At 35.8% G+C, this 10,102-nt stretch overlaps 1 protein-coding gene across 3 annotated transcripts; it reads left to right on the forward strand.

Annotated features, from left to right (window-relative positions):
• Positions 1–731: 731 nt before the first annotated feature.
• LOC116458666 (L-lactate dehydrogenase A chain-like) lies at positions 732–1,756 on the forward strand. 3 transcript variants are annotated; one of them, XM_058431418.1, is made up of 2 exons: positions 732–1,002; positions 1,174–1,756. In XM_058431418.1, the coding sequence occupies exons 1-2, from the start codon at positions 761–763 to the stop codon at positions 1,754–1,756; spliced, it is 825 nt and encodes a 274-aa protein (XP_058287401.1). In that variant the 5' UTR covers positions 732–760. The 3 variants fall into 3 exon arrangements, with proteins under 3 accessions (XP_058287401.1, XP_058287400.1, XP_031994407.1); XM_058431417.1 differs by having other exon boundaries at positions 732–991; positions 1,154–1,756; XM_032138516.2 differs by having other exon boundaries at positions 732–1,756.
• Positions 1,757–10,102: the final 8,346 nt, after the last annotated feature.

Here is a 10,102-nt window from a genome sequence, read left to right on the forward strand (position 1 = left end):
TTAGACACTTGACATTTATAAGTCTCTCAAGATACCATTTAATTTCTTCAACTTTAAAGTGGGGGAAAGAGTACTTTCTTCAAATGTTCGTTTTGAAGATTAATGAAGAACATGCATTAGATGAGAATAGCAAATCTCTGGTGAGCTGTAGATTCTGGGCTGGGGGTAAGGTTCACTCACTGTTTGAGTGATTAGTGCTATGTCTCTCCCCTACTCAAAACCCTTTAGTAGCTCCCTCTTGCCTCAAAGGTTGAACTAGATATATGTTATGGTGCCTGACCAGCTTTCCTATCCCTCTTCCCTGCTACCATTTCTAAAATCTTTTCCCACTCCATGTGATTCTGATGTGTCCACATCCAAAGCCCCCACTCCTTCCCCAGTTGTTCTGTCTTTTTTTTTTTTTTTTTTTGCTAAAAGTATTATGGATGATGACTCTCTTCTTTTTGGTTCACAAGTCATAGGTATGCAGGCCTACATTGCTGCTGTCCTTCTTTCCCATGGAAAAGCCTGTATTGCACTAGGAGCAAATAAAGTTAATATGCAAAGTAATGTGGAGACAGAGCTTGCTGATACAGAGAGAAAGAACTGATGCTATTATTTAAGTCCCTAGATCCACTCAAGGTAGTAGGGTTGTTGCCAGGGTTAAATGAGTTAATAATGGGAGTGCTGCAGTCGCTGCCACCGATTCCAGATCTCATTGCCATGCGCCCTGACGACCACGCGATGTGCATTCCCAATTCCTTTTGGTTCCAAGTCCAATATGGCAACTCTCAAGGATCAGCTGATTCATAATCTTCTAAAGGAAGAACAGAGCCCCCAGAATAAGATTACAGTTGTTGGGGTTGGTGCTGTTGGCATGACCTGTGCCATCAGTATCTTAATGAAGGACTTGGCAGATGAAGTTGATCTTGTTGATGTCATCGAAGACAAATTGAAGGGAGAGATGATGGATCTCCAACATGGCAGCCTTTTCCTTAGAACACCAAAGATTGTCTCTGGCAAAGACTATAATGTAACTGCAAACTCCAAGCTGGTCATTATCACGGCTGGGACACATCAGCAAGAGGGAGAAAGCCGTCTTAATTTGGTCCAGCGTAATGTGAACATCTTTAAATTCATCATTCTTAATGTAAAATACAACCTGAACTGCAAGTTGCTTATTGTTTCAAATCCAGTGGATATCTTGACCTACGTGGCTTGGAAGATAAGTGGTTTTCCCAAAAAACGTGTTATTGGAAGTGGTTGCAATCTGGATTCAGCCCGATTCCGTTACCTGATGGGGGAAAGGCTGGAAGTTCACCCATTAAGCTGTCATGGGTGGGTCCTTGGGGAACATGGAGATTCCAGTGTGCCTGTATGGAGTGGAATGAATGTTGCTGGTGTCTCCCTGAAGACTCCGCACCCAGATTTAGAGACTGATAAAGATAAGGAACAGTGGAAAGAGGTTCACAAACAGGTGGTTGAGAGTGCTTATGAGGAGATCAAACTCAAAGGCTACACATCCTGGGCCATTGGACTCTCTCTAGCAGATTTGGCAGAGAGTATAATGAAGAATCTTAGGCAGGTGCACCCAGTTTTCACCATGATTAAGGGTCTCTATGGAATAAAGGATGATGTCTTCCTTAGAGTTCCTTGCATTTTGGGACAGAATGGAATCTCAGACCTTGTGAAGGTGACTCTGACTCCTGAGGAAGAGGCCTGTTTGAAGAAGAGTGCAGATACACTTTGGGGGATCCAAAAAGAGCTGCAATTTTAATCTTCTGATGTCATATCATTTCACTGTCTAGGCTACAACAGGATTCTAGTTGGAGATTGTGCATGTTGTCCTTTTTATCTGATCTGTGATTAAAGCAGTAGTATTTTAAGATGGACTGGGAAAAACATCAACTCCTGAAGTTAGAAATAGGAATGGTTTGTAAAATCCACAGCTATATCCTGATGCTGGATGGTATTAATCTTGTGTAGTCCTAAACTGGTTAGTGTGAAATAGTTCTGCCACCTCTGACGCACCTCTGCCAATGCTGTACATGCTGCATTTGCCCCTTGAGCCAGGTGGATGTTTACCGTGTGTTATATAACTTCCTGGCTCCTTCACTGAACATGCGTAGTACAACATTTTTTCCCAATCAGTCACATCCTGGGATCCAGTGTATAAATCCAATATCGTATGTCTTGTGCATAATTGTTCCAAAGGATCTTATTTTGTGAACTATATATATCAGCAGTGTACATTACCATATAACATAAAAAGTCTACATGTAAACAATGCAACTAACTATCCAAGTGTTATACCAACTAAAACCCCCAATAAACCTTAAACAGTGAAAAAAAAAATAAATGAGTTAATAATGCATGTAAATAAAAATGTACATAAGAGTGTGTATGTTCAATAATTATTTGCTGTCCTCAATCATATCTCAATGTATAATATTTCAATGTATTCTTATCTTACTTCTCCAACTAGACTGTAAAGTTTTTGAGAGCAGGCACTAGGTCCTACTCAGCACTTGGCCTACACTAAGGTTCAGTAACCCTCGTTGAAGGGATCAGCATATTTCTGTGAGGCACAACCAGTGTGTGGCTTCAGCTTCAGTTTTCCAAACAAGTCTGTGATTTTGTTAGTAGAATTGTGAAATTTACTCCTAATATGTGGAAAGCATCTTTGCCTGTGGTTTTATTTTGTTAATTTCATTGTGTTCTAACTTAGGCTAAGCTGCCATGATGTTTTTGTGCAAAAACTGATTTTATTTTTATTTTTCATCATACAAAATGTCTTTTGAGAAAGCTGGAGTTAGGACATTTTTCTAGAGTCACATTTTAAAAAATTAAGGTCAGTAAGCAAAGACTCCCAACTCCTTGAGTTATGCTTGGAAAAATAAAATTGCTCCTGGTGCTAAGCTTTGAAATTACTAAATCACTCTCAAGCCCCACGCAGATTGTTAAAATGGAAAACATCTGAAAATTAAATTCTTAATGTTGCCTTTGGTGCATCTTCCCCTTTTCTGTAAAAGGTGGAGATAAAAAGGATTCCTGATGATTTTTTCATGTTTTTAATGCATGTGCAAAATTCTTATGTCTAGTTAATGTCTTAATGTCTAGTCATTTGAAGCTGTGTTCAAGTTAATTATTAATGAAAAAAATGCATTGCCTGTTTGATTTTCAGTTGTGAAGGCAGAGTGGAATGGAAGCTGTCAGTTTATTCTGATTTCCTGTCTGAATTTAGTGGACAAATGTGGAAATGATAATATAATTAGTAGAATTTTTACCCTGAAGTTTCCATATCTACACACAATAGCCTTGAATATGGAAGATGGGAAATGTTTGCGCAAATAGATTCAATGAAGCACATGATTTGAGTATAAGTCCTTGTAAAGTTAGGGGACCCGAATCCCTCATCCTTTCAGATCCAACTGGACCATTAGCTCCAGAAATGAAACAAAGTGCTGGGAGAAGGATTTCTTTGTTGTTAATAGCTACATGCTTGCACGGTGTGTGCATGTGTGTGTTTGGAAGCCTGTCCCTTCAGTGTCTCTCCAGTCAGGAGCATCTTCTTCCAAAGCCTTCATGCAGACCATTCCTTTAAAACCTGCCTCTTGTCTGAAATAAAACAATAGCCTGCTAGCAGCCTGGGAGCCCTTGAGGTAATTGGTGAATTGAAATTGATATGTATCTTTTTCATCTATGCTTTTATTTTTACCACAGATGTATAAATAAACAATTGTGTTGGTTTTTTGTTTTTAAAAATTACGTATCATTCTGTCCATCTTTTAAAAAATAGTTTTATTGAGGTATAATTGATATATAAAAATTGCACACATTTAACATATACAATTTGATGAGTTTGAACATATGGACATAATAGATAATCAAGCTAATAGATAAATCGACCACCTCCAAAAATTTCCTTGTGCCTCTTTGTTTTTTGCTTTGTTTCATTTTGTTTTGTTGTAAGAATACTTAACATGAGATCTATCTTAACAAATTTCTAAATACAATATGCCCTTGTTACCTATAGGCACAATGTTGTACAGAAAATCTCTAGAACTTATTAATCTTGCATAACTGAAGCATTGTACCCATTGAACAGCGCCTTGTTCCTCCTGCCTCCAAGTCCCTGGCAGCTACCCTTCTACTCTCAGTTTCTATGAGTTTAACTATTTTGTATACCACATATAAGTGGAATCATGCAGTATTTGTCCTTTCATGGCTAGCTTATTTCACTTAGCATAATTTCCTCCAGATTCATCCATCTTGTCTCATATGGCAGGATTTTCTCCTTTTCAAAGGCCGAATAATATCCTATAGTGTGTATACACCACATTTTCTTTACCCATTTATCTGTTGATAGACTCTTAGTTGTTTCCATATCTTGGCTACTCTGAATAGTGCCGCAGTCAACATTGGAGTGCAGATATCTCTTCAAGATCCTGATTTCCACTCTTTTGGATATACATTCAAAAGCGGGATGGCTGGATCATATGATAGTTCTATTTTTCATTTTTAGAGGAACCACCGAACTTTTTTTTATAGTGACTGCATCGTTTTACCTTCTCAGCAAAAGGGTACAAGGGTTCCAATTTCTCCACATCTTCATCAACATTTATCTTTTGCTTTTATTTTTTATAATTGTGATGGTTAATACTTAGTGTCAACTTGATTGGATTGAAGGATGCAAAGTATTGATCCTGAGTCTGTGAGGGTGTTGCCAAAGGAGATTAATATTTGACTCCGTGGGCTGGGAAAGGCAGACCCATCCTTAATCTGGGTGGGCACTGTCTGATTAACTGCCAGAATGACCAGAATAAAAGCAGGTAGAAGAATGTGGAGAGATGAGACTGGCTTAGCCCCCCAGCCTACATCTTTGTCCCATGCTGGATGCTTTCTGTCCTCGTACGTCAGACTCCAGGTTCTTCAGCTTTGGAACTCTGACTGGCTTCCTTGTTCCTCAGCTTGCAGAGGACCTATTGTGGGACCTTGTGATCACGTGAGTAATACTCCTTAATAACCCTTCCCCTTTTTATATACATCTATCCTATTCTGTCCCTCTAGAGAACCCTGACTAATAAAGTAATATCCATCTTAATAGTGTGAAATAATATCTCATTGTGGTTTTGATTTGCATTTCCCTGAAGATTAGTCACATCAAGCATTTTTTATATACCTTCCATTTTTATATCTTTGAAGAAACGTCTGTTGAATTTTTTTGCCCATTTAAAAATGTCTATTGAATTTTTTTGCCCATTTTTTAATTGAGTTGTAGGAGTTCCTTGTATATTTTGGATATTAATCCCTTATCAGAAATATGATTTGCAAATATTTTTCCCCATTCTATGGGTTACCTTTTAATCTGTTGAGTGTTTTGTTTACTGTGCAGAAGATTTTTAGTCTGATGTAGTTTTACTTGTCTAATTTTGCTTTTGTTACTTCTGGGGTTTTTTTTTTTTTTTGGAATTTTCCTCCTCAGTGATTCTCGTTCTAATGTTACTTATATTTTTGGTATTATATCCAACAAATCATTGCTAAGCCTAATCATAAAGCTTTTCCTCTATGTTTTCTTCTACAAGTTTTATAGTTTCATGTCTAACACTCAAGTTTTTAATCTATTTTGAAGTGATTTTTGTATATTGTGTAAGCTAAGGGCCCAATTTCATTCTTCTGCATGTGAATATTCAGTTTTGCCAACACCATCGGTTGAAGAACTGTCTCTTCCCCATTGCGTGTTTGTGTAACCCTTGTCAAAGATCAGTTGACTGTACATGCCTGGGTTTATTTCTGGGCTCTTTATTCTGTTCCATTGGTCTCTATCTCTGTTTTTATGTCAGTATCACACTGTTTTGATTAATATAGCTTTGTATTATATTTTGAAATCAGGAGTTGTGGTGTCTCCAGTTTTCTTCTTTTTTTTTAAGATTGTTTTGGCCATTTCAAATCTTTTGTGGTTTCATATGAATTTTATGATTTTTTTCTAGGTATAAAAGGAATTTACTTAAACACAATAAATGCCATATAAGGGGACTTTTAAAAATTGTGGAAAAATAAAATTAAAAAATAAAAATAAAAAATATATACTTTATTTCTCAACATAAACTCCATGAAGTTCAAGATACTTTTGTAAATGATAACACCAACCAGTTAGTCTGTCCCTAAAGAACTGGGCCGGGCGCGGTGGCTCACACTTGTAATCCCAGCACTTTGGGAAGCCGTGGTGGGCGGATCACGAGGTCAGGAGATCGAGACCACGGTGAAACCCCGTCTCTACTAAAAATACAAAAAATTAGCCGGACGTGGTGGTGAGCGCCTGTAGTCCCAGCTACTCGGAGAGGCTGAGGCAGGAGAATGGCGTGAACCCGGGAGGTGGAGCTTGCAGTGAGCCGAGATTGCACCACTGCACTCCAGCCTGGGCGACAGAGCAAGACTCTGTCTAAAAAAAAAAAAAAAAAAAAGAACTGGAAATACTGGGAGTTTAGCCATGTCAATGCAGTCTTTTTAACATTATTAGCTGAAGAAAAACGGGTTCTCTTTAAAGACTTTTTAAGGTTAGGGGAAAAAAAGAAGTCAGAAGGAGCCAAATTTGGAGACTGTAAGATGGATGTGTAATGATTTCCTATCAAAAGTCTTGCAAAATGGCCATTGTTTAATTAAAAGAATGAGCAGCAGCATTGTCCTGGTGGAGGTGGACTCTGGCAAAGCTTTCCTGGGTGCTTTTCTGCTAACTTTGTCTAACTTTCTTAAAGCACTCTCATAGTAAGCAAATCTTACCGTTCTTTGGTCCTCCAGAAAGTCAACAAGCAAAATTCCTTGAACATCCGAAACGAGTTTACCATGATCTTTGCTCTTGCCTGGTCTGCTTTTGCTTTGGCTGGACAACTTTCACCTTTTGGTAGCCATTGCTTTGATTGTTCTTTGTCTTCAGGGGCATACTGGTAAAGCAGTGTTCTATCTTCTGTTGTAATTATTTAAAGAAATCCTTCAGGATCTTGATCTTACTTGTTTAAAATTTCCATTGAAAACTCTGTTCTTGTCTACAGCTGATCACAGCACAATAGGTTTGGCACCACTCAAATGGTAAGTTTGCTCAACTTTAATTTTTTGGTCAGAATTGCGTAAGCTGAACCAACTGAGGTGTCTGTGGTGTTGACTGTTGTTAGTGCTATTAATCATTGATTCTCTTCAATTAAGGTATGAACTAAATGAATTTTTTTTTGCATTTTGATGTGGATGGTCTGTCCCTGTGAGCTTCATCTTCAACATTGTCTCATCCCTTCTTAAAATGAGTTATCCATTTGCAAACTGCTGATTTCTGTGGGGGCATTTTCCCCAAAAACTTTTCGTAAAGCACCAGTGATTTCACCATTCTTCCACCATAAATTTGATCTGTGCTCTTATTTCAATTTTAGCAGAATTCATGTTGCTCTGATAGCAGTTCTTTTCAAACTGATGTCTTATAGTTGTTAGTGCCTCAAGCTAGACGTTCAGACATGTTATAACAAGTTAGTACAAGTTTATTTTGGTGCAAAGAATTTTTGAAATCCATGTAAAGTTTTTTATAAAAAAACTTTTTTTAAAGTCCTCTTTACTTAGTGATAAATATAATCAAGATGAAAGTCTCGTACACTGTACACTAAAAACTACAAATCATTGATAAAAATATTAAAGAAGGAACAAATAATTGGAAAGACAACCCATGTTCATGGATTGGAAGACTTAATATAGTTAAAATGTCCATACTACCCAAAGTGATCTACAGATTCAGTGTAATCCTTGTTAAAGCATGTCCCTATACTTTTGCAATTTCCTTTTTTCTTTTCTTTTTTTTTTTTTGAGACAGAGTCTTGCTCTGTCACCCAGGCTGGAGTGCAGTGGTGTGATCTTGGCCCACTGCAACCACCACATCTAGGTTCAAGTGATTCTCCTGCTTCAGCTTCCCAAGTAGCTGGGATTACAGGCGCCCACCACCATGCCCAGCTAATTTTTTTTGGTATTTTTAATAGAGATGGGGTTTCACCATGTTAGCCAGTCTGGTTTCAAACTCCTGACCTCAAGTGATCCACCTGCCTGGGCCTCCCAAAGTACTAGGATTACAGGTGTGAGCCACTGCACCTGGCTACAATTTGCTTTCTTTACTCAACATCTTTTTGGTTTAGATGATGGTTGTTTCAATATTTTTCATTTACAATGGCAAAGAATGTCAGGTATAAGGCTTTTTGTACACATATGAGAATCTAAGTGTAACTCTAGAAGTTAAAATGCCTAATTTAAGGTTTTTGGAATATTTACTTTTACTAGAAATGGTCAAACTACTTTCTAAATGTTTGTAACTATTTAAAACTTCCAGTAGCAACTAAGAGTCCCCCCCCCCAATCTTTTACCAGATTTAATTTATTTAATTTACCAGGTTTAATTTATTGTAAGATTTTAAACTTCTTATTTATCTAAGAGAATCTCATTTTTAGTCTCCATTTGCATTGGCCTGATTATTTGTGTAATTGGATGCTTTCATGTATTTATTAGCCATTTGTGTGTCTTCTCCTTTAATAAAAGGAGAATATTAAGATTTTTTTCTTAAGGATTTGTATAGGCTTCAGAAGATTCTTTAAATTTTGAACATAAAGATTTTGTAATTTATTTTCATTGTGAGTACCTTCTCCTAATTTCTGTTTTGTTTTTTTTTTAAAAAACTTTAAGTTTTTGCTCCATGGGAAATTTTAATTATTGTATAAAATATATCAAGTTTTTCTTTTATAGCCTTTACTTATTGTATCATACTTAAGAAATTTTCCCTTGATATTAAGAAAATATTCCTTGACTTTTTTGGTTCCAAAAGTTAAAGGTTTTGTTATCAAATTAAGATACTCAAATCAGCTGCAATTTGTTTTGATGTATAGTATGAGGTAAAGATCTAATGTTTTTTGATATATGATATGAAGTAAAGATCTAATACTATGTTTTCCATATGGATAACCAGTTGTCCTGTCAACATGTTATTGATTGTCTATTATTTCTTCACTGACTTCTATTCTGACCTTGGTCATACACTAGGTTGCTATATGTGAGTGACCTGCTTCTAAGCTTTTCTAGACTCTTTCTTTGCCTTCTATCACTGTGAAAATTCCACAATTTCTTAATTGTTAAAACTTTATAATATGAAATATCAATATTTAGTGGGGAAATTCATCATTAAATGTATCTTCTTCCAATTCGTCTTGGCCATTCCTGGTTTTTATTCTTTTAGATAAATTTTAGTATCAGCTTGTCATTTTATATATATATATATATATATATACACACACACACACACAAAATATATACAAATATATAAATACATATAATTTATATATTTCATAGTATATATAATATACATATATAACATATGTACATAATGTGTATATGTGTACACATATTTATATAAAATGCCTTGTTGGCATTCCAATTGACACTGCATTGAAATTTTAATTTTGGGAGAATTGACATTTTTACATTATTAAGTCTTCTCAACCAGTTTGATACTGTCTTCCCATTTATCTAGATTTTTTTATGCCCTTTATTAATTTTTTATTTTCTTCATGAAATTTTACCCAAATTTAATTAATTTAGATGAATTACCAGGCTCATTAAAGTTTTGTTGCTATTATAAAAACTGTCTTTTAAAAAGTATTTTCAGTAATTGTTACTTGTATATATGAACGCCATTTATTTTTGTATGTTGACCTTATGCCCAACAAACTGGCTGAACTCTTTGAATAGTTCAAACAGTAAATTCTTTTGCATATTTGTACAGAGATGTTATCTTTTGCAAATAATGAAAGGTTTATTTTTCCTTTTAAATTTTTATGCCTCATTTTTTTATCTTGACTTACTGTGTTGGTTAGGGTCTCCTGTCCAATGTTGAATTGTGGAGATTGGAGTAAGATGTCTTTAATTGGATTTAGAAACTTCCCTTCTAGACCTAGTTGGCTAATAGTTTTCAGTTTTTGGTTTTTTAATGAATGAGTATTAAATTTTACTGAATGTCTCTTTTCTGCACCTATTAAGATAGTCATGTCTTTTTTTCCTTCTTTAATATATTAAACTGCTAGATGTTCTGATTTTGAAACATCCTTGC

This window comes from Hylobates moloch, unplaced genomic scaffold (assembly GCF_009828535.3).
Source record: "Hylobates moloch isolate HMO894 unplaced genomic scaffold, HMol_V3 SCAFFOLD_19, whole genome shotgun sequence".
Classification (NCBI taxonomy): Eukaryota; Metazoa; Chordata; class Mammalia; order Primates; family Hylobatidae; genus Hylobates; species Hylobates moloch.